At 38.3% G+C, this 25,845-nt stretch overlaps 1 protein-coding gene across 1 annotated transcript in view; it reads right to left on the bottom strand.

The window, feature by feature from the left end:
- Nucleotides 1-25,845, bottom strand: part of USH2A (usherin) — a 901,466-nt gene that overhangs the window by 384,951 nt on the left and 490,670 nt on the right. Inside the window, exon 34 of the mRNA XM_081491700.1 lies at nt 23,330-23,477. Coding sequence (XP_081347826.1) covers nt 23,330-23,477 — 148 coding nt within the window. The remainder of the gene's footprint in view (nt 1-23,329; nt 23,478-25,845) is intronic.

The following is a 25,845-nucleotide window of genomic DNA, read 5'->3' as shown; positions in this document are numbered from 1 at the left end:
AAAATAGTATTTTGAGAAGGAATGAGTTTTGCAACAGAAGACTCTAGCAAAATCAAATCTCATCAAGAGAGTCCTTGAGAGCTGTCTTCCTGGAGAACTGACTCTCAATCTTATGAACACCAGATCTGGTCTTGTGAATGTCTTAAAAGTAGATCAAGCCCTCATTCATCATTGTATCAGGGACAGCATCACTTGGACAATCATAACACCAGAAGACATCAAAAGCATTCTGCTCTCCTGGGTGGGAGTTGCTCATTTCTAGAACCTTCACAATGGTTTAGCAGCACCATCATCTGTGAACTTATGAAATGCTGTGCCTGTTGTCACAATATCCCTTACAATGTTGCTTTTGATTAAGAAATCAGTTTATAACAAAAGAAAGGGGAAGTAAATTAATACTATGGAAGTGACCCATCTTATATCTTGTTAACCCATAGCCTGGGAAATTGAAGAAATCGCCTTTGGAAATGTACATTACAGCCGAAGCTGAGTCACCCTGTGGATCTGGAAACCCTGTAGGATGCTGTAACTGCTTTGAACTACGGACCAGTATTTGATGTGGTTTTTCTAAAGTGAGAAAATGTGAGAATCTTTCTTAAGATCATTTCTTAAATCATTTCTTAAAATGCCATGTAAGTATTTTTGAAATTATAAAACACTTTATTATTAAAAATGTACTGAACACTTATAGTGAGTCAGACAAAAGGTTGTATGCTTTACATGGATCATTTCTGTTAACTTTTTAGTCAGCATGTTTCCTCCCAATATTATTGTTAATATGCTCTTCAAACTATTTGTGCTTTCTCTACTCACAAAAAGGAATGCTTATATCATGGGGCACCAAGGTACCAGTAAATTAGAAACAAGAATATTACCTGGCAACTTGGGATCTTTGTGCAACCATAACAACATGCAAAGAAAAAGTTACTATGAGGGAGGAGGAATTAGCTTCCTTCCGCATGCTGACATCCTGGACTTTCTCAACGGCACCCCTTTGTCTGACAGATCCGATCATGTGACTATTGGAAGTCTAAAGCAACTTAAGCCACAACCACTAAGGACATAGAGCTTTTAATAATAAGCATTTGGTTGCCTCTCTGGGTCAAAAATCCCAAACAGATAGGCTAGGGGCTGACAGCAAATGGAAGAAGTTGTAAATATCAACCATGGCCTTAACTAGTTACAGAAACAAGCATTGAGGATGTTATTTTTTATTTCTTGCTTATTATATAGAGATTTGTATATAATAACTAATTTTCCCTCCTCCTCTTCTCTGTTGATTTATATAAAGAAAGTTAGTTTACAGTTTAGGTTTTAAGTTATAGAATATCCAGGTGGGATGTAGCTAAACTGAAGGGGGAATTAATACCACCCAGATATGACTATAGGGACAGAGGGTAAGAGCATCTTCATTTGTTCAATACTTAGTAGCACCATCTGGGGTGGAAGCTTGCAGTGATTATCATCAGTAGTGGAAGGTAGAAGAGTAGGCATGGAGACTGAACAGCTCAACTGGTAATTCATCCAAGTCATCTGAGGACACCTGACATATCCACACTTCTATAGCCTGGTCTGTGCCCTGAGCCCAAGAGCCAACACACTACATTTTTAGCTCTCTTGCCGGTTGACTTTCTAGAAAGTTTCACCAAGAGGAGGCACTGCTAGGAGGGCAGAAGCAGGAAGAAAGAAAACATCCAGCTTGTTTTTGAGAATATTTCATGTGCCACTCTGGCTCCACAAAATAGTACAACCACCAGCATCTGTTCTCCTTTATTCTAATGTGACCATCTAATGTCATTTAATACTTGACACACAAAAGAACGAGTGAATTAAAATTAAGACGTGAAAGATACATAGTGAAAAACCAACTAGTACGTGGAGAATTTAAGAGAAGAAAAACAGAAAAAAATCACACTAATAATAATGTCTGTGTGCGTGCTAAGTCGCTTCAGGTGTGTCCGACTTTTTGCAACCCTATAGACTGCAGCCCACCAGACTCTTCTGTCCATGGGATTCTCCAGGCAAGAATACTGGAGTGGGTTGCCATGCCCTCCTCCAGGTGGTCTTCCTGACCCAGGGATTGAACCTGTGTCTCTTATGTTTCCTGCATTGATAGGTGGGTTCTTTACCACTAGCACCACTTGGGAAGCCCAATAATAAAAAAGACAAGAAATTATTATGAGCTGGGCACTCTGATAAGCAATCATTCTATGCAATGGGCACCCGGTACACAAATCACTTATGCTATTGCACTTATGTGCAAATCACATGTTGCAGAAGCTCTTAAAGAAATTTTAAGACCCCTGGAATGCTATCTACTTGATCTGCTTTTCAACACTGAAATAGAAAGTAGCCAAATCAATATTTCCCTTTTCTTACATAATTGGGGAACAGAGAATTTCTTTTCTGCTGGGATTATGTGCATAATATCTCATTTGTCTGACATATTGGGAAATGAGATATTTTATAGGAGTTAATTTTCATTATAACTAAATCTCATCCAAGAAGTGCAAACTTAAAAATCTTAACCATTTTTGAAGGAATTCTTTTCAGCAAGCATTACACACTTTCCTGTCTTTTCACAGAGGCAATAATGAATATAAGAGAATCATTTTGTGAGGATTCAAACTGTGCATTATGGATATCAGAGACTATATTCACTAATTCAGTGATACCCTCCAGGACTGAGTAGGTGGAGGATACTTAGCCAGTTTTTCCTGTTAACATCACTTAGTGGCTACATTTCACTCATGCCTGTGTCTCCATTTTGAGTTCTCCATTCTCCCTCAGTGACGGCCTCTCAAATATAACTTCTTTGTTTTGTCTACCTGACTCTAGAAAGTCAACCCCTAGCAAGATCTGCTGAGAAACTAGATAACCATGACATTTCAAACTATGGATAAAGAAATAATAGACAGTCACTGAGACAAGGGTTCAGAGTCAGATGAGCACAATGCAAACGAGCTGAGAATGAAATTAAGTGAGATTTGTGACAGCTAACTGCTCACTTTTTTACTATCCTGTATGCAGCTGACTTTGGGGATAAATTAGACTGAAGTCCAGACTCAATGGAGGTGAACTCTCTCTTTCTTTCTCTCTCTCTCTTTCACATGCACACAATTTCCCTGTATTCTATAGGTAACCTATATTAGACAGTATTTGTAGAAAGGACAAAAAGATCAATTGTAAAAAAAATGAACACTAAAAAAAATGCAGTCTGCCTTTTAAATCATTTTGGACACTCTCCTCTACTTCATCCACCACACCAACTCCATTCTCAGTCCTAGAGAGCTTACATTCCAAATTGATCCTTCCCCATCTCCATATCCATGGCTATCTAGTCCACTCTGCCATCATCTCATAATAGAATAGTGTGTGTGTGTTAAGTCACGTCAGTCGTGTCCAACTCTCTGCAACCCCATGTACTGTACCCGCAGGTTCCTCTGTCCATGTTGATTCTCCAGGCAAGAATACTGGAGTGGGTTGCCATTTCCTACTCCAGAGGATCTTCCCAACCCAGGGATTGAACCTGTGTCTCTTACGTCTCCTGTTTTGATGCATTATTCATGCTCCCACAGAATTCATTCTTCATAATACAGAAGGCAAATTTTCAAAACACACATCTGATCATACCACATGTAGTCAGTGATCAGTCAGGCCTTTGTTGAGTACTAACTAGCAAGATGAGTTTCTTGGCCAGAAAGTTGGGGTCAACATGTTGTGAGGATGAAACAGACTAGTGGTGCTGACCTCTCTGGGTTTTCTGCCTTTTGGTCTAGGCCTTACTAGCTAACCATCAGATCTCAAGGTAGGACCAAAGTGGGATACTATTGTGTTTTAGAGCTGGAATTCAGATATGCCCCCATCAAAAGAGCCTAAAACAAGACATTTTCTCTGTTTCGAAGACCATTTATTATGAAATATTGAGTTAAGGACACAAAGTTAAATTTCCTGGTAAATTTGTGGATGATACGAAATATCATTTGAAAAAAATCCCATTTCTTATCAAACTAGGCAAGCAGATTTCATAACTTGTTTTTATCTGCAAATGTTTTGATGCAAATAGAATTAGGTATGATATGAAACATTGTACAATTCAGTTTCCAAAACATACACTAATAAGCAATAAGTCTAAAATATCTCTTAACACAACAATTTTTATTGACCTCAGATTCCCAAAGTGAGTTACAAAAATGAGTGAATATAATCTACTGGACTTTTTAAATGAAGCCTAACAAGACACTTTCCTTCTTTGAATACAGCACAAGACACATATGAATAACTTTGGAATAAGTAAAATGTTAAGTTCTTAAATGGTTTAAAACTCAACATTCAGAAAACTAAGATCATGGCATCTGGTCCCATCACTTCATGGCAAATAGATGGGGAAACAATGGAAACAGTAAGCGACTTTATTTTGGGGGGCTCCAAAGTCACTGCAGATGGTGACTGCAGCCATGAAATTAAAAGATGCTTGCATTTTGAAGAAAAGCTATGACCAACCTAGACAGCATATTAAAAAAGCAGACATTACTTTGCCAACAAAGTCCATCTAGTCAAAGCTTTGGTTTTTCCAGTAGTCAAGTATGAATGTGAGAGTTGGATTATAAAGAAAGCTGAGCACCGAAGAATTGATGCTTTTGAACTGTGATGTTGAGAAGACTCCTGAGAGTCCCTTAGACTGCAAGGAGATCAAACCAGTCCATCCTAAAGGAAATCAGTCCTGAATATTCATTGGAAGGAATGATGCTGAAGCTGAAACTCCGATATTTGGCCATCTGATGCAAAGAACTGACTCATTTGAAATGACCCTGATCCTGGGAAAAGATTGAAGGTGGGAGGAGAAGGGGATGACAGAGGATGAGATGGTTGGACAGCATCACCAACTCAATGGACATGAGTTTGAGTAAACTCTAGGAGTTGGTGATGGACAGGAAGCCTGGCGTGCTGCAGTCCATGGGGTCACAAAAAGTTGGACATGACTGAGCAACTGAACTGAACTAGTTTTGAAATTATAAAACACTTTATTATTATAAAGAATGTACTGAACACTTACTTTGAGTCAGACAATAGGCTGTATGGTTTATATGAGTTATTTCTGTTAAAATCGACAACACCAAGAAATTAGAACAATTTAGAACATAGTAGTTGCCTTGTTATGAAGTTGAGAGAATACAGTCTTAGAGGAGCTAAGCTATTTCCCAAAGTCGTACAAGGAGAAATTAAGGGGTAGAACCTGGCAATCTCATCACACCACTGCCACCACTCCTGTTATCCATTTCCAGCCTAATTTTCTCTTCAAAAATATGTAGGAAATCCACTCAAATTAAGAACTGATGAACACGCTCTAGCCCTAAAAGCAATTAGGTTGAGCTTAATGAAAAAATTACCATATATTTATTGAAAGTCAATTACCTGAAAGGTACTTTGCTTGGTACTTTTGAGAGACAGAAAGAAATAGTATCTACCTTTATGGAAGTAAGACAAGGGTTAAACACAGGTCTAATTAAATAACAATCTAACAGATGAGTAATAAGCACCACAAAACTTTACGCCCAACAAAAGGTATAACCAGTTAAGTACAGATGCTTCTAGCAGGGAACAATCACCCTGGCTAAAGTGATTCCTAAAAGCTTTTCAGAGCAGTGAAGTCTTCCATGCAAGGAAGCTGTGTCTTCCATAGGTTCTTCCATAAGAAGGAAAAAACAATGACTCAGAAAGATGTTCCTGGTGGAGAAACGATATTTACCAATGTGTGTGGAAACAAGTAAGTGCAAGGTATAGTGAAGATATCCTGAATAGACCAGTATTTTGTTATTTTTTGCTGTTGTAATTGGTTCAAGTATAATAGAAATAAGCCTTCAAAGGGAAGTTAGGACCTTGAATGCCATTCAAAGAAATTGGGATTTTATGATACAAAGGAGAGCCATCGACATTTTCACATTTTCATGAACTAACCAGGGGCATAATGAAAGTCTTCCTTAGAAAAATTAACCTAGAATGACATATATAATAGACTGGCATAAGGAAGACTATGGAAATAGGGAGAAGTGGAATAGCTGAAAATACTAAAGAGAAAAAATAATAATTTTTAAACACACATCTTCCTGAATGGATCTTAAGTAGTTGTGACCTAGGCAGGGATGTGGGAATGCCACATTTCATCAGTAGTGCATGGCATATTCTAAGAGTAATATCTTTAACACTTTTATATACAGCTGACCTTGAAAGTGAACAATATAGATTTGAACTGTGTGGGTTCACTTACACGTGGATGTTTTTAAAAGATAAATACAGTACTATACAATTGACAGAGACACTCTACTTCCCTGGTGGCTCAGACGGTAAAGCGTCTGCCTACAGTGCAGGAGACCCGGGTTCAGTCCCTGGGTTGGAAAGATCTCCTGGAGAAGGAAATGGCAACCCACCCCAGTACTCTTGCCTGGAAAATCCCATGGACGGAGGAGCCTGGTAGGCTACGGTCTATGGGGTCGCAAAGAGTCGGACACGACTGAACAGCTTCACTTTCACAATTGACAATTGGTTGAATTCAAGGACACAGAATTGGGAATACAGAGAGGTTACTGTGGAGATTTGAGCACTCTGGAACAAATCCTCTGCAGATGCCAAGGGAGAATTTTACACAGCTTTTCTACTGCTTGGAGGATCAGTATCCTTTCCGCCTACATTGTTCCAGGATCAACTGTACTTTCTCTTCTTTAATAAAACAAACTTTTGAGCTTAGGACTGGAATGTGTTAGGCTGATATGCTGTGTCACTAGTCAGAGAAAAGAAGGTTCTATCTTTATCAGAGATGGACTGTGAAATTAGCAACAAAAAAACTCATAAAAATCTGCCACCAAAACACTAACTTGCCTCTAATGATTTAGAAAGGGAATGTTTTTCAATTTGAGGATTAAAAAAGTCATACCTCTGTTTTGTATCTTGACTGAATCAATATCAAAATATTATTATTATAAATACTTATAATAGTGTACCATAGCTTTGGAAGATGTTGCCATTTAGGGAAACTGGACAAAAGGTAATGGGATCTTTTTGCATTATCTCCTACAACTGCATGTAAATCTGGAATTATCTCAAAATACAACACTTAATTAAGATACAAAACAAAAGCTGTCCTGTTGGGGAGTATGACAGAAGAGGCAAACCTTTGAAATTCAGAAGTTGACCAAAAAAACAGCTATTTAATCAGATACCTTGGTCCTCAGGAAATATTCTTGAAAGCAGAAAGAGTTTTACTTTCCCTTTATAGATGAGAAAAATCAGGTTTGAAACCCATTTTTTTCTATCTTTTAAAAATTATGTAATAAAACATAATAAAAGAAGCACATAAAATGTTATGTTTTTAAAACAAAGAGAAAAGCTCTTATAACCATCACCAAGGTTACAGCACAGAATACTGTTAAGTACCCCAGAAATTTCCCAAGTCCTTCATGATTCCAACCCTTCCACCCACCCTTCCACCTTACCAACCAGTTGGAGGGTGACAACTTGGTTGACTTTAAGAACCATGTTCTTACTTCTCTACTTAGGAAATACCCCTAAACAAAGCAGCTTTGTGTGGCTTTCTACTTTCTATTTGAAATCAGATTTATGCATTTTTTTTTTTGCATCTTCTTTTGCTCAACATAACATGCCTGGATTCTCTTCATATTGTTAAGGATAGCCATACTTCACTCATTTTCATTGTTGTATAATTTATATATCTATTCTACTGTTCATACTCAGATTATTTCCACACTTTGGTTGATAGATCAATGTAGCTTTAAGCATTTTTGTACATGTGTCCTGAGGCTCATGTGTACAAGTTTCCTAGGGTATAGATTTTGGAGTGGAGTTGTTGGGATATATTTAACTTTACTAGACAAAACTCAACTCTTTTCAAAGAGTATCGATTCCTACTAACACCAATACTATCTGTGAGTCATCATTTTGTATCATGAAAAAGACCACGTACAGTTACTCTGTTAAATTTTTGTGAGTGTGTTTTGCATAAAATGTTATCTTGATTTGGTATTATTTTTTATTTCCCAACTTATTAATGAGACTGAGTACATTTCTTTAGAGCTATGGTTTTACTCAATGACTTGCAAGTAAGCAAGAAAAAAATGTGGGCAAGCTATATACTGACATGAAAAGATGTCTACTCCAGATTTGTCAGGAGGAAAAATATCAAAGTGCAGAAATATATATTTATGGGCAATCATTTTTAAGTGTCTATTTTATGCCAATAATGTACATGATCATTCATTCAATCAACACAGTGTGAAGCATGTACTATATTCTAGGCACTCTGCTGTGGAGAACAAGTAAGCTGCAGATATAAAATCACAGGACAAAGTGGAAGGCTCTCCAGCTGGTGGCTGCCCTTTCAAGAAATTTCTCTCACTGCACACGGCCATTCTCTCATGACTACACATGTTTAAAACTTGGTCAGGGAGCTCACATTTTCCAAGTTTTTATTTCCTCATCAATAAAATTAGGGCACCGTTCCCTGCCTTGGTGGTCTGACTGAGTGAATGTGAGAATCAAATGAGTTTGTATATGAAAGTCTGTTAGGAATTAAGTGTTATGAATGCAAAGGCACGAGCTTAGACCTGTTCCTTTCTTCCAGTGTGAGTTCAAGCCCAGTCTGTTAGAGAATCTCTCCTTAGACTGTCCCTCCTACTCTGCTCAATGTCACAAACTGCACGTCTTGTAAAAACAAATAATCTGCACACCTTTCAAAAACACACTTGAGACAAATCTGTATTCCTTACCTGTATGCTGTCTGTCATCAACTAGCAATTTCTCTTTTCTATTTCTTATTTCATATTGAAAACAATGTTGTGTTAGTGTCAGGTGTATAGCTAAGTCAGTTGTACTGATACATATATCTATTTTTTTCCAAAGAATGCTCGAACTACCGCACAATTGCACTCATCTCACACACTAGTAAAGTAATGCTCAAAATTCTCCAAGCCAGGCTTCAGCAATACGTGAACTGTGAACTTCCAGATGTTCAAGCTGGTTTTAGAAAAGGTAGAGGAACCAGAGATCAAATTGCCAACATCCGCTGAATCATCAAAAAAGCAAGAGAGTTCCAGAAAAAAACATCTATTTCTGCTTTATTGACTATGCCAAAGCCTTTGACTGTGTGGACAACAATAAACTATGGAAAATTCTTAAAGAGATGGGAATACTAGACCATCTGACCTGTCTCTCGAGAAACCTGTATGCAGGTCAGGAAGCAACAGTTAGAACTGGACATGGAACAACAGACTGGCTCCAAATAGGAAAAGGAATACATCAAGGCTGTATGTTGTCACCCTGCTTATTTAACTTATATGCAGAGCACATCGTGAGAAACACTGGGCTGGAAGGAGCACAAGTTGGAATCAAGATTGCTGGAAGAAATATCAATAACCTCAGATATGCAGATGACACCACCGTTATGGCAGAAAGTGAAGAAGAACTAAAGAGCCTCTTGATGAAAGTGAAAGAGGAGAGTGAAAAAGTTGGTTTAAAGTTCAACATTCAGAAAACTAAGATCATGGTATCTGGTCCCATCACTTCATGGGAAATAGATCGGGAAACAGTGGAAACAGTGTCAGACTTTATTTTGGGGGGCTCCAAAATCACTGCAGATGGTGATTGCAGCCATGAAATTAAAAGACGCTTACTCCTTGGAAGGAAGGTTATGACCAACCTAGATAGCATATTTAAAAGCAGAGACATTACTTTGCCAACAAAAGTCCATCTAGTCAAGGCTATGGTTTTTCCAGTAGTCATGTATGGATGTGAGAGCTGGACTATAAAGAAAGCTGAGCACCGAAGAATTGATGCTTTTGAACTGTGGTGTTGGAGAAGACTCTTGAGAGTCCCTTGGACTGCAAGGAGATCCAATCAATCCATCCTAAAGGAGATCAATCCTGGGTGTTCATTGGAAGCACTGATGTTGAAGCTGAAACTCCAATACTTTGGCCACCTCATATGAAGAGTTGACTCACTGGAAAAGACCCTGATGCTGGGAAGGATTGAGGGCAGGAGGAGAAGGGGACAACAGAGGATGAGATGGCTGGATGGCATCACCGACTTGATGGACATGGGTTTGGATAAACTCCGGGAGTTGGTGATGGACAGGGAGGCCTGGCGTGCTGCGTCTCATGGGGTTGCAAAGAGTCGGACACGACTGAGCAACTGAACTGATTACTGATTACTGATTCTTTTACAACTTTTTTCCCACTTAGGTTATTATGTAGTATTAAGCAAAGTTCTTTGAACTATACAGTAGGTCCCTGTTGGTTATCTATTATTTTAAATATGTATAGCAGCATGTACATGTTAATTCCAGGCTTCTAATTTATCCCCCAAATCCTTCCCCTCAGTAATCTTAAATTCATTCTATAAGCCTGTGAGTCTATCTTGTAAATAAGTTCATTTGTATCAATTTTTTAAGATTCTGCATATAAGTGATATATGATATTTGTCTTCCTCTGACTTTCTTCACTTAGTATGACAATATTGAGTTTCATCCATGTTGTGGCAAATGGCATTGTTTCATTCTTTTAGTGGCTGAGTAATATTCTATTGTATTATATGTGTACCACATCTTTCTTATCCATTCATCCTACCTACCACCTAGCAGTTTCTTAAATGTGTTTGCTAACTCTTTATGTAACATTCCTCCTCTACCCTAGTCAAGCCCAGGAGGGCAGTATGAAACAATCAGCTACTTACTAAAAGCTATAAAATAATTTTTGGAAAAAAATCTATTGGGCTTTGATTTTCACTAATCCACTAGTGTAGTAATCTGTTATTGTTTATTTGCTAACTAATGTCTAACTCTTTGCAACCCCATGGACTGTAGCCCACCAGGATCCTCTGTCCGTAGGACTTCCCAGGCAAGAATACTGGAGGAGATTGCCATTTCCTTCTTCAGGGGATCTTCCTGACCCAGGGATTGAACCCATGTCTCCTGCTTGGAGGGAGATTCTTTACCACAGAGTAATCACAGTAATCTGATTTGTCAGCAAATATTTATGGAGGAGGGACTTTGTATCAGGCATGCTTGGAACACAGAAGTGATCAAAACAGTCCTGGCCCCTGCCTTCAGAAAACTTCCAATCTAAGTGAGAAGACAGACTAAAAGCACTATGTGTATGTAAAGCTGATTAACAACAGAATCAGGAGAAAATATGGGGGGTGGGGGAGGGAAGGAAGATACTAACCTAGCCCAGGTATGCTAGGAGATAAGGCTTATTTGAGACACTGATCTTTAAACTGACCTTGCACTTGAAGCAACTTCATCAAGAAGAAAAATTTCATAAACCATTATTTGATTAGTATAATAAAGATTTCATAATAATACATTTAAAGCTTTCAATGAGATACAAGTGGATTGTTATTTAAAAATGAAATATCACAGGAGTATTACATAAACAACCTGCATCTAGAACTTTCAAGCACGGCTGTCCTTATTTACTTTAAAAATGTCTACTCTGCCAAAACAAAGTGCAACAAATGGAATTTGTTTGATTACTTATTTACTTTTGTCAGCCTCAGAATGGGGGAAAGCTTTTACATTTATCCCACACCCAGTTCTCCTACCCCACTGCCAAATCTGTGTGTTGAGAGTGGATTAAAGGAGATTTAGGCACCAATCAGGATCTCAGTAGAAATCTGATGACAACTAAAATGGACAATTGAGAATAGTTTAGTGAAGGCACTATTTAACGTGGGTAGAGTTAAAGGAAAGCAGCAAGTGATAATAATGCATCCCCAGCTAATAACTGTCAGGACTCCTAGGGGCCAATAAATAACCTTACATTTGCAGGGTAAAGGATGAGAACAGACTCAGGAAGCTGGAGAAAGCACTGGAGTGACAGGAAAGGGCCACTGGGTAAGAGCTGCAGCCTTTGGTGGAGGAAGGCCACCCTGGAGCCCAGAGCCTGATAGAGAGTTCTGAGACTCTGTTCTCCTCTGACTCTTTCATCTCTTGCTGTTGCTGCCCAGGGACAACCAAAAGGAAGAGAGAGAGAGGAAATCCACTGATGCTGTGAGTAAAGGTCAGTCTAGTAGGATGCAGGTCTGAGTGGAGGAAAGTACAGGAAGTATCTAAAGAAGTAAAAGAAAAATGTGCAACATAAAAACATTAAGGGAAATTATTATGTTGCATTGTATCATATTTTTGTGCTTTTCTCTTATTCTCTTGTGCTAATAATCAGTAAGATAGCTATGAGGAAATAAAAATATTGTGTTGCGAGGTATGGTGTATCAGGTTATTTAATGCAGTTCTACAAATTCAGTTCTTCTATGGATAATCCACAAAATGGATACTTAATTCCCACTGGCTCACTATCATAAGCAGTTTGAGTTTATCACCTTTCTCTTTCCATAATGGTAGAATTTTTAAGGTGTTTAATTTTCACAGGGAAGCTGAATCATAATTGTCCATAAAGCACATCCACTGGGATATATATCTTTGTGCCTCTTCATCAGGTTATGTCAAATTGTATTTCCTAAGGTACCCAATAGGTTGTCATATATAACCAAGGAAATTCAATACAAGTACAATATGATGTAAATGTAATACAAGGTATCTCTGTGTACACTGAAGAATTCTGTTTACTGTAAGAATTAAACAACAATGCTTTAGTGTGTCATAAAAATAACATGCATAGTGAATATAGATGCTCCAAACATATTTGTTTGTTTTTTCCAGCTCAGTGTGGCAATGTGAATATCAACTGAGGTTTCCCCCCAAGGTCCGGATGATGATTGAATGTGGCAGATATTTCCCTGTGTGAATACTTGATCCTTCAATTAAAAAGGAAAAGAGAGAACAGCTTTCACAATGTGAAAGAATGCCTTATTACCGGTATGCTCTCCTAAAAATGGAATCAACGGAATCTGAAAAAGACTGTGCTTGGGAAATTCTACCTGACAAACTGATGGGAGGTGTTTCATAAAAGTTACACAAGGTTTGCTCAAAACTGTCAAGCCATTTTCCTAAGTGATTCACCAAATTCTATAATCCGTTTCTTCTATGAAATATGAGCATTTGCAGGGAAGAAAATAGATTCATATTCAGACTATATAAAGTTAGTTCAAAATAAAAAGTTAAAAACAGTTAACACTTAAAAGCAGACAAAAGTCAGGACAGAGATCTTAGAAATGTAGAACGTTGGCTGTGAGAATGAGATACTCAACCAGGAAGAGTATCTTAGAAAAATTCTGTATTTATTCTCACATGACTACATGGAATCCTACATTATGAGCATTTCTACACAAAAAGTAAAAGCAGAAAGCTTTGATGAATAAAATCATGCATCTTTGAGTCATTCACACTTTGTTTTATATTACATTCCTAATCAACTAGCTGTCTTGCCTAGAGTAATTAAGTTGCTTAATATTTATAAATTTGAGTTTCCACATCTGAATGTTGTACCTATTTCATGGGCTAGTTTTGAAAGTGAAAGTATCTGGCACATAGTTATAAACTGTAGCTATTACTATTATTAGTATTAGCAGAAAATCAAACGTTTCATTCTCTACATGGGTAGAGCGCTTAATTAGTACTTACCCATACACCTTCATGTATATACATTTAAAATTTTATTTCTCTATATCCTTTCCTAATGTGAAGGACAGCATATACAGTTGATTGGTATGCTTACCACCCATTCCTATAAGTGATATATATTAATATATGCTCAAAAAACTGAACTAAATATTCTTTCAATAATGTTCCATTGTCTTCATGGTATTATGCATAAATAAGCGTGCAAAAATAATCAACTTCTTAAAATTTTTCTATTCTTATTGAAATTATTGTCACTTCCTTGATACATATCTGTGTATAAATTCTCACAAAGCTGGGTAAGAATAAAAGACTGAACTAGGAAAATGTTTCCATAGGCTCCTCAAGCATTGTTCCCTTTCTCAAGGAGACCCTGGGACCCTTGTTTAATGGGTGCTCAGATCTCATGCCCATTCTGTCTTTTGCAGATCATGACGGCAGTGACAATATGAGAATACAGCCTCTCACACAGGAATGTAAAGCAGACCCAGCATGGTGTGCTGTCTGTCTCTTTTCAGCACATCTAAGAATCACTAGGCTGAAGAACTCATATGCCAAATGCCTGGGTCTCTAATATATATTTTGAGCCTTCAGCAGGCTATGATGGAGATGCCTTTCCACTCCCTTTGAAACCATCCTAGCTATATTACATAATTATAAGATGTGTTGTCAATGCATATTTATGTGTACTGTATGTGTACGCTGGTGCTTCTCACATCAACACAATTACTATTTTAATATTGTCGCTGGGATCGCTAAACATGAATCCATCCAATAGCTATTTAATATCCATCTCCTCCATGACTGGCATCCTGCCAAACTTGGATTCTAGAACAGCAAACAAGGTGAATAGAATCTGTGCCTTCATGTGGGTCACAGTCAAACAGGGTAACTATTTTAGGTAAATTTATATAGGTAAGGACAGTAGAGAGTTACAGGAAATTCTAAGTATTAATAAAGGATAAGGATTCATTTTTATACTTTTAGTTTTATACTTTTAGTATTTTAAAAATACATATATTCTAATCAGTTTAAAATGTTACCAAATATGCTAGACGTGGGCTTCTCTGGTGGTTCACTGGTAAAGAATCCAACTGCCAGTGCAAGAAATGCAAGTTTGATCCCTGGGTTGGGAAGATACCCTGGAGAAGGAAATGGTACCCCACTCAAGTATTCTTTCTTGGGAAATCCCATGGACAGAGGAGCCTGGCAGGCTACAGTCCACGGAGTCACAAAAGACTTGGACATGACAGAGACTAAACTACAACAACATTACGCTACACAATGAGGAATAAGTTTGATAGAGTTGGATATCCATGCTGATTTTAGCAAAGTAGACCTCAAGTGGGAGGAATAAACATATTTCCAGACTCTACGACTGAAGCTTCTGAAGGAGATAAAGCTCATGAGAATTTGGAAGTTCTCAAAAGCATAATTCTAATCATGCAACTGTAATCTACACAATACAGGTCACACATTTCTTAGACAGTAACCCTTTGTGCTACATTTCATTGCAGGCTAGAAGGAATGTGGACACAAAGGGCTATGAGTAAAGAAAAGGAGCTCGAGGGTCACACCATTTTTTGCAGGTGTGTGAAGCAAGTCACCAGAATTACGCAGGACACATTTGAAGCAAGCAGAGTTTTAGGTGTGAATCAAATGATAATGACCCAGTACTTAAAGAATAGACTTGGCAGTCTAAGGCAATGAATAGTAAGCAGCATTCTTTACGATAGCAAAATCGTGGAAACTTAGATGTCTATCAATAAAAGATGGGTCATAGAAGCTGTAACTTCATTCAGTGGGATTCTACTCTGCCTTTCAAAAGAATGAAGCTGAGCTACACTTAACTGTTATGGAAAGATGCTTCTACCATACTAGGTGAGAAAAGAAAGTTGCACAACAAGACAAATAGTATGAACGCATGCTTGTTTAACAATTTTGTGCATATTTCTTTATGTGACTATTAAAAGTTTGTTGATTGGTTTAAACTAATACAGCCCTTAATCTTGATTTTTTTCTGGTTTATTTAAAGTTTATTGCATTCTGTTATATCCTCCCTACATTTTTTAAAATTTTTGTTGAATAAACATAACCTGAAATTTACCATCTTAAGCATTTAAATGGACAGTATAGTAGTATTAATATTAATTGCAGACACCTTGTTGGGCAAGATCTCTAGAACTTTCTCTTCTTATAAAACTGAAACCTTATATTCACTGAACAGCAACTCTCCATTCCCGTCCCTGCCAACTCCCAGCCCCTGGTATCCACAGTCTATCTCTATGTATTTGACTACTTTAGAAACTGCATATATATATGGAATCATGTCATCTCTCTCTTTTTGTGACTGGTTTTACTCAGCATAATGTTTTCAAGCTTCATCCATGTTGTAACATGTGATAATGTCCTCCTTTTTTTAAAGGTGGAATAATATTCCATTGCAAACATATACAAGATTTTATTTATTCATTCATTTGTCCATGAACATTGGGTTCCCTCCATCTCTTGAATATTGTGAATAACTCTGCAATGAACATGGGTGCACAAATATCTCTTCAAGATCCTATTTTCAATTCTTTTGGCTAAATACTCAGAAGTGGGATTGCTGTATTATATAATAATTCTATTCTTAATATTTTGAAGATTTTTCCATACTGGTTCACATAACAGCTGCATCAATCTGCATTTCCACCAATAATGAACAAGGTTTCTAGTTTCTCTTTGTCCTTGTCAGCACTTGTTATTTTCTGTTTGGCTTTTTTTTTTTTTTTTTTGACAGTGATAATCAACATATTTTTAAGGGAGCACTGATTATGTGTCAGGCACTATTCTGACACAAGAGCAGCTGGGATAGCACTGAACAAAAGACTCTAGAATATAAAGAGTTCTCTCACAATGTGGAGCATGTCCTGAAGCAAAGAGCAAACTTCCCAGCACAAGCTGTGGAGTGGGACCCGGCTGGGGAGAAATGAAGAGAATGGAACCAAATAAAGCAAGAGGCTATTCTCCTAAGCCCCAGGAAAGGAGTTTCCCCACGCTTTAATGAGTAGGAGCTGATTTTTTAAATCAGAATCAGTTATAAAGCAGAGAGCCTGTTTCCTAAGCCATGCTGGCTAAAGGTTACCAATTGCTTGATGGGTAAAAACTGGATGTTTATATAACACCTTTAAACTTTTCATATTTTGTCATTATTGTTATTCAGTTGCTCAGTCATGTCTGACTCTTTGTGACCTGTAGACTGCAGCATGCCAGGTTTCCCTGTCCACTATCTCTCCGACTCAATTCATGTCCATTGAGTTGGTCATGCCATCCAACCATCTCATCCTCTGTTGCCCCCTTCTCCTGCTCTTAATCTTTCCCAGCCCTCAAAATATATATATTTTGTCACATATAGGTGTGCATTTAGAAATATTTCTTATTACAGAAAGTCAGCTCACTGTTTCTCAAGTTTATAAAGTCCTAGTAAAATAATCTGTTTAGGTTATTGACCTATAAAGTCTTGATTGACCAATAAAGTCAAGATTTTGGAGCCTAGTATGTGCAAACTCAGACAATCAGTACCTGTTACACAATATGACAGTCTAAATATGTATATAAACCTGGATGTACTTCAAGTTTTATTTTGACTGTGCCATAGGCATGTAGGACCTTAGTTCCCTAATCAGGAATCGAATCCATGTTTCCTGCAGTGGAATCATGGCGTCTTAACCACTGGACCACCAGGGGAGTCCCCAGCACTAATCCAGCATTTTGAAGATAAGTCAATGGGGTATTTATGATTATTCACATCTTTGGTTGGAGCACTAGAATCCACTCCTCCAATCAGTGTCCCCTAGATGGTTCTAATAATCAGATAGGTTTGAGAAAATCATTTGAAAAGATATCTTTAGTAACATAAGTTTGAAACCTATTTTATTTTCCAATTGTATTAGGCTTCTGCAGCATATTCAGAAATGAGAAAGCAACCACAATGCAGCTATATTTTAATATGGACCTAGTTCCATTACATTTGCACTAGGCATGCTTGAGAAGAAAATTATTAAAAATTCTTAATTCAAACAGAAAATTCAAATTCTGAAAAGACCAACCCTAGTCCCAGACTCCGCACGGCTAAAAAACATATATTTTAGGAACACATACATTTCAAACAAATACATTCCAGGAACTGACCTGTAACTACTTCTACCCTCTCTGTTGGCATCATCAGAGAGTCAAGACTCTACAGTATGTATGCCACTGATTAAATGAAATTTTCACAAGAAGCAACTAAATGAAATAAGTATTGTTAGGTCCCAACAGAAAGCACTCCGTTGTGCTAGGTTTCATGAAGGAAAAAAGAAATAAATGATTTGTGATCCTTGTCATCATCTGTTAGGGCTTCCCTGATGGCTCAGAAGTAAACAATCTACCTGCAATGCAGGAAACAGGAGATGCGGGTTTGATCCCTGGGTCATAAGGATCCCCTGGAGTAGAAAATGGCAACCCCTCCAGTATTCTTATCCCATGGACAGGCAGGAGCCTGGCAGGCTACAGTCTATAGGAGTTGGAAAGAGTCAGACACAACTGAGTAAGCACACAGCACACACATCATCCAGTAAGTGTGTTGGACATGTACTCAGATAAATTTGATCCAAGGATGAATGATGTATGTGTCATGATGAAGGCAAGGAAAGAGGTTATATAGTCAAGAGAAGATGGGAAGCTTGATTTACAGTCAATAAAGGGTGGAATGATTTCATAAAATAGAAGGCCTATAATTAGCCCCAAGGAGTGAGCTAGATTTCCCCAAATAAAGATGGAGAGATGGTTGGGATGTTAACTCCAATTTTATAATCCGATTTAACTCCAATTTTATAATCCAAGGAAACTGGGCTTCATGAATTTAGTAAATTTCTAAAGTTACCCAGTTACTTCTCATCAGAGATAACATCTGACACTAGGCCTATTTGATGCCATACCAAAGATTTTCAACTCTACACCAAGCTGTAAGTATCCCCAGCAACTAAAATGGAAAGCATACTATAAGGCTGTACCAATGCAGGTTGAGTCACAAGTTGGGAGTGATCTGAATGTCTGACTAAAGAATCTGGATTTTATCCTTTAAGTGTTTAGGGGGACGTGTAGGAGCTTTGAAAACTGATGAAGTGACAAGATGTTCTCTAACCATCAGATTATCTTTCTCTAGACAATGGACAATTGGAATAAAACACTGGAAGATTTGAGAGTGGGGAGATAAGTAGTGAAGAATTTTTTTTAATGAAAACTATTGCTAAAAAATGTCTAACCATTATCCCACAATAAACGCTCGGATGTGATTAAACAAAAGACTTTAGAAAGAGCAAACATATTAGCACCAATCTTCTAAATGTCACAAATTCTTATTGTTCAATTGTAAATATATAAAACATAATACACAAAAATTCTTTGAAATGTAGAAAGTATTCTCTAGTCAACCTAGGATTCTAGGTTCAATGATAGTTGCAACCACAGATTAGGATGAAGGGACGTGTCTATTAATACAATCCAAATCATGTAATAGCATTTAAGAGCAATCCAGCTGGGGTAAATCACTAACGTTTTCATTGCCAGCTATGGACTGGAATTCTTTGTGGGGCACAAAGCATGATAAGATTAACCATTTAAGTATCAAACAGATACTCATTTTTTTTGTTACAAAATTTGTAATAGTACAGGGATAACTTCAAGAGTAGAGATAATCATTCACTCTAATTATTAGAACTCTCTCCATTACCTGAAATATATTTCGTGCATTTGCCAAAAGTTTAATTAAAATGAGATTACTGGAATAATTAATATCATAGTAAACATAAGACAAACCAATACAATTGTAATTATTTTTCTTTCTTTCTGGCTATGCTAAAAGAAGCTATTTCAGTTTTCAGTAATGAGTTACTTAAAACAGTTTCTATGATATTAAAAGTCTTCTTGGTGGTCCTAAGATGGCGGAGGTATAGGACGGGGAGACAACTTTCTCTCCCACAAATTCACCGAAAGAACATTTAGACGCCGAGCAAATTCCACAAAACAACGTCTGAATGCTGGCAGAGGACATCAGACAGACAGAAAGACAGCCCATAGTCTTCGATAGGAGGTAGGAAAAATATAAAAGATAAAAAGAGAGACAAAAGAGGTAGGGACGGAGATCTGTTCCGGGAAGGGAGTCTTAAAAAAGAGAGAAGTTTCCAAACACCAGGAAACACTCTCTCTGGCGGGTCTGTGGTGACCCTTGGAATCGCAGAGGGCAAAATAACCGGGAGGAAAAATAAATAAATAATTAAAACCCGCGGTTTACGTACCTAACAGCAACTCCCAGCCCAGCGGGTGCGCAGCGCAGACGCGCACATCCCCAACTAGCAAGCGGGGGCTGGGCAGGGAGGGGCGGGCTGCATTGCTTTGGGTAAAGACTGGGCCTGAATGCCCCGAGGGCAATCTGAGGGAACTAGATTGAGACAGCAACCTAGCCGTGGGATACCTTTCCCTCAAAAAACCTTAACCTAAGACACCGCCAGGCCCACTCACAGAACAAAGGACTGAGCAGAGCAAGCCTGCTGCGGACCAGCCCATCCCCCGCAGGAGACAGGCAGGCGAGGGCAGCCAGAGCTGGAAGGGTGCAATCGCGGCCCCAGAGAGGCATCCTATACCAAACTGCAAGCAGATCTTGTTGCTAAGCAGGACTTCTTGGGACTCTGGAGGGTCGACACCCGCCGAGAGGGTCGCAGCCAGAGATCAGCTCCCCAGGGGAGAGCACGGCTCACCTGGGAAGCTGCGCCTGTTGTACACCCAGAAAAACGGAGTGGCTAGGATGGGGGAAGGGAAAAAGGCATAGCCCCCGACCGCGCTAGCCAAAGACCTGGTCACCGGAGCTGCTTGGACCTGGGAAGGGCACAAAACCCAGGCTCAACCAAGTCTGTGCCTTTGTGAAGTACCCGGGAACCAGAACCTGAGCGGCTTAGACCTAGGAAGTACAGGCAACCCCAGGGGCCACTTCAGACAGTTCCCGGCAGTGCAACCTAGAACCTGAGCCGTGTAGACTGGGAAAGCACACACGCTGTGAGTGGGGCAAACCCAGTGTGGCTGAAACATTGTGAGCACACGCCAGTGAGATTTGTTTGCAGTGTTCCTCCCTACCCACAGCTTGACTGAACAAGTGAGAATGAAAAAAATGTGACCACCACCGCCCCTCTTGTGTCAGGGCGGAAATTAGACACTGAAGAGACCAGCAAACAGAAGAAGCTAAAAGAAACAGAGGGAACCGCTTTGGAAGTGACAGATGCAACAGATTAAAACCCTGTAGTTAGCACTGACTACATAGAAAGGGGCCTATAGACCTTGAGAAGTACAAGCTGGACCAAGGAACTATCTGAAAATGAACTGACCCCACACTGTCCGTAACAGCTCCAGAGAAAATCCTAGATATATTTTTACTATTATCATTTTTTTTTAATTTTTAAAACTTTTATTATTTTTTTAAATTTTATTTTATTTTCTTATTTTATTTTTATTTTTAAGTCACCTATTACCCCTTCAATTTTCATTTTTATAACCTACTATTACCTTGCCAAAAAAAAGACCCTATTTTTATTTGTATTTTTTTATTTTATTTTTTTTAAGACCTTATGTTTAAAGCATACTTCATATATATATATTTTATAATTTGTGTGACTCTGGTGGGTTTTTTTCTTTTTCTTTTTTTTCCCCCCTTTTTTTCTCTTTTTTTAATATGGTATTTTTGACAACCTAACCTCTACTCTAGATTTTTAATCTTTGCTTTTTAGTATTTGTTATCAACTTTGTATCTTCAAGAACCCAATCTTCAGCACCCATTTTTACTTAGGAGTGAGATCACTGGCTTGATTGCTCTCTCCCCCTTTTAACTCTCCTTTTTCTCCACCAGGTCGCCTCCATCTCCCCACTCCCCCTTTTCTTCTCAACCCAACTCTGTGAATCTCTTTGTGTGTTCCGGGCTGTGGAGAACACTTAGAGAACTGATTACTGGCTGGATCTGTCTCTCGCCTTTTGATTCCCCCATTTCTCCTCCTGGCCACCTCTGTCCCCTTCCTCCATCTTCTCTTCCCTGTGTAACTCTGTGAACATCTCTGAGAGATCAGACTGTGGAGAGCACATAGGGAAGTGATTACTGGTGAGCTTGCTCTCTCCCCTTTTGATTCCCCTCCTCTCCTCCTGGCTACCTGTATCTCTCTCCTCCCTCTTCACTTCACCATGTAACTCTGTGAACCTCTCTGGGTGTCCCTCATTGTGGAGAAACTTTTCATCATTAACCTAGATGTTTTATCATTGGTGCTGTATAGATGGAGAAGTCTTGAGGCTACTGTAAGAATAAGACTGAAAACCAGAGATAGGAGACTTAAGTCCAAATCTTGAGAATACCAGAGAACTCCTGAATCCAGGAAGCATTAACCGATAGGAGCTCATCAAACACCTCCATACCTACACTGAAACTATGCACCACCCAAGGGCCAACAAGTTCCAGAGTAAGATATACCACGCAAATTCTCCAGCCACACAGGAACATAGCCCTGAGCTTCAATATACAGGCTGCCCAAAGTCACACCAAACCCACTGACATCTCAAAACTCATTACTGGACACTTCATTGCACTCCAGAAGGAAGAAATCAAGCTCCACCCACCAGAACACCGACACAAGCTTCCCCAACCAGGAAACCTTGACAAGCCACCCGTCTAACCCCACCCACAGCGAGAAACCTCCACAATAAAGAGGAACCACAAACTGCCAGAAAACAGAAAGGCCACTCCAAATACAGCAATATAAACAAGATGAAAAGGCAGAGAAATAACCAGCAGGTAAAGGAACAGGATAAATGCCCTCCAAATCAAACAAAAGAGGAAGAGATAGGGAATCTACCTGATAAAGAATTCTGACTAATGATAGTGAAAATGATCCAAAATCTAAAAGTCTTCTTGATATTTGTCTTAAAGAGGAGCAAAATTTGATGTTATGTAAGCTTGACCAGTGTGGAAAAATGACACTATGTTGGGTGTAAATTAAAGACATTTCCAATATACCAATAAAGCAATTTCTATCCCAAGTTACTACAAATTCTTTAAACAAGATTTTATTTTAGCAAACTTTAACTGGCTGATCTAATTCTCTAAACTATGCAAAGGCAGATATATATCACTTAGAAATATATACAATCCATTTCAAGTCAAACAAGAATAAATGTATATATACTTAATGTATGCATTGTTCAAAAACCTCATGCTGAAATATTTATAAATAACATATTAAAAATACAGAGTTCCAAGTGATCTCTTTTAAGATAAACTTATTAAAGCAAGAGCATTTTGAAATACAATATGTACATGAAATTTCTACCTCCCTACTTCTTCAAGAAAGAAGTAGTGACTGTCAAAAACAGAAAGTCATTGAAAATATAATGTCACTCTCACAAGGGTGTTCTTTGGGAATCCTGGTTTGTTCTCTTCACCTCTCCCGGAACATAGGAAACCATAAGATGCAGTACATAAGAACTATCAAAAGGGAGCACTTTTGAGCCACCAAAACTGTATGTGAGCCTAAAAACCACAATCTTCCAACTACAGACAATGATACTATCTCAGGTATTTTATGTGCTAAAATGATCATTAAAAATTAAGCACCACATATAAGCTGCCATTTAGAATATTAATTTACCTTTGCTAATCATCTTTTTAACTTGAGGCTAAAAGAGTTCACTTACCATTCGGATACTCAGGCTCAGTCCAGGAGATGTTGAAGGAGTTAGATGAGTCTGGGTTCACTCTGGGAGCCGGCACACCTTCGGGGGTCCTCTCCTCAGTCAGGGCCTGGCTGGCCTTACTCACTGTGCACCCGCCCCCTGTGCAAGCCTGGACAGAGAGGCAAAAAAAAGCACATATCACTCTGGGGCCCCAAAGTTTAGATGGGCATTGAAGAGAGAGAGTTCATTATAAGAGTTTCAGACCCTTTGAAATAATGCTCTCTCTGTCCCCTAACCCCAAATAAATTTGTTTCAGTGCTGAAGTGTAACATTTAATTAGTTTGCTTTTTTAGGACATGAGATAGCCACCTCCAAAAACTAAATAATAACCCAGGGTGTAAGAAAGTATGAATTATATTCCAAGTTAGAATCTAGAGATGGGGCATATATTGACCATGTGAATAGTCACAATGAAAGTATCCTCACGGAAAGCTTCCTAGAATGACTCAAACGAATACATACCCACAAGTAAAATAATAGAGAATGAATGCTACTTCAAGATAAAACACATGATTTCTAGAAAAAAAAAAAAAGATACAGAAAATATGTAAGTGCTCAGATGCTCTGTTGTGTTCAACTCTTTGCAACCCCATGGGCTGCAGCCTGCCAGGCTCCTCTGTCTATGAGATTCTCCTGTCAAGAATACTGGAGAGGGTTGCCATTTCTTTCTCCAGGGGATCTTCCTGACCCAGGGATTTAACCCATGTCTCTTCTATCTCCTGCGTTGGTAGGCAGATTCTTTACCACCAGTTGCTGCTTGGGAAGCCCCAGTAGTGTGAACAATACGTTTAAAGTACGACACAATGCGAAATCAAATAAAACACTATTTCTCATAAATTTGCAACGAAGCGTTTGTTGAACAACCATTTAGTGGCTTAAAGGGTGAAGTCATTAACTGATGTGTCAGAGGAATTGAGCTTCATCACATGGCTAACAAACTTAAACTGATCACAGAACCCCTCAATTCCCTAATAAAGGAGGTATAGTAATGCCAGAAATGGAATCACAGATGTTAAGATATTCAGAAACTTCTGTATGCATTTTCATTGTAAACTGCCAATAATTCCAAAATAAATGATTCAGTCTATTAGGAAAATATCATCCCTACATAACTTATTGGATAAGCCTTTCTCCAGAATACAGGTTTTTCCAGCCTCTATCTGCTAGTAAATGTTAGCAATTACGTCTTTACATAACAGCTATTTGAAAACTAAAGTTTTTTCCAGTACCTTTAAAGTTACAACTGTAATTTACACAAACAAACATAAAAATCTTTCAAAAAGCACTAAATTTCATCAAGAGCAGTAAGAAAATAAAGCAAAATCCTAGGACAAGGTATAAAGCAGGCAGTTATTAATTTTCACTGAAGGTAGCTATGACTAATATTAAAAAATGAAACACTGGGCTTGGATCTTGCTTTTCAGTTAGATATTGAAGGGATAAATTTTTGATACTTAAAGCAGTTGGTATTTTTTCCTAAAGACAGGAGAAAGCTGACTGACTTTTGAATGTATTTTCTTATACTGAAATATACTACTTTTAAAGTGCTGCAAATAGTTGCAAATTCTTCGCTAAAGGTGTTAGTGACAGTAAATGGTCAGTAGACATGGAGATCAATTTCACTTCTTATTGTAAGAAGACAACAGGAACCCATGTCTTGAGTATAATTTCTCAGCATAAGCAAGTTTCAGAGGAGCTAAACTGTGGCCTGGGCATGAATCTGCATTAAGATTGGGGACCTAATTAACCTCTGTGGGTTTCCTCTAATGCTCAGCTGTGGGATGTGCATATCTATGTAAGAGGTAAACCATACTCCTCCTGAGAACAGAATCTTTGCAAATAAACAGAAGTCAATCGAGCTTGTGATTCAAAACTGTAGGACATGTCACTGTTTGCCCAAGAAGAAACTACCTGAACACTAAAACAGAAAAATTAAGACAAAATATTTCCATTGTGCTAAAAGTCGACCAGAAAACATAGCAGAAAAAGAGGTGTTGTGAGACAGCTGAGTTATTGAAGGAGAATCATCAAAGGAACATTCTTTTCAGTGCATAGAAAGAGATAAATCCATCCACTTGGATCCTAGATTGTCTTTTTTTTTCTCCGTAGGAGGGGGAAAATGTTGCAGCATGTTATTCTGAAACTTAACCCACACTGGGATTTATTTCTGATAGTCTATTTGTCACTATTATTTTTCTTATTCATGGCCTGAGAATTTCCCCCTGCCAACTCTCCCAAAGAAACACTGTATGTTCTATGTTTCATTTCATTGTATATATATAGATATATTTAAAACAGAATGTGAATTAAAATTTACTTTGTTTTGAGAACTTTATGGGACAGAAAATTTTGGAATAAATGAGGACGTCCTCTGGTTTGGAAGGACTGTTTGTTGGGCTGTGTTATCAAAGACCCATAAACTAGCAACTTGATAAAAAAGCCTCTTAAGGATTCAAGGAATTTGGAGAGAATTTTTC

This window comes from Giraffa tippelskirchi, chromosome 5 (assembly GCF_054371585.1).
Source record: "Giraffa tippelskirchi isolate mGirTip1 chromosome 5, T2T-mGirTip1v1.2.pri, whole genome shotgun sequence".
Taxonomy (NCBI): domain Eukaryota; kingdom Metazoa; phylum Chordata; class Mammalia; order Artiodactyla; family Giraffidae; genus Giraffa; species Giraffa tippelskirchi.
The sequence above is the reverse complement of the archived record's forward strand: the minus strand, read 5'-3'. Positions and strand labels throughout refer to the sequence as shown.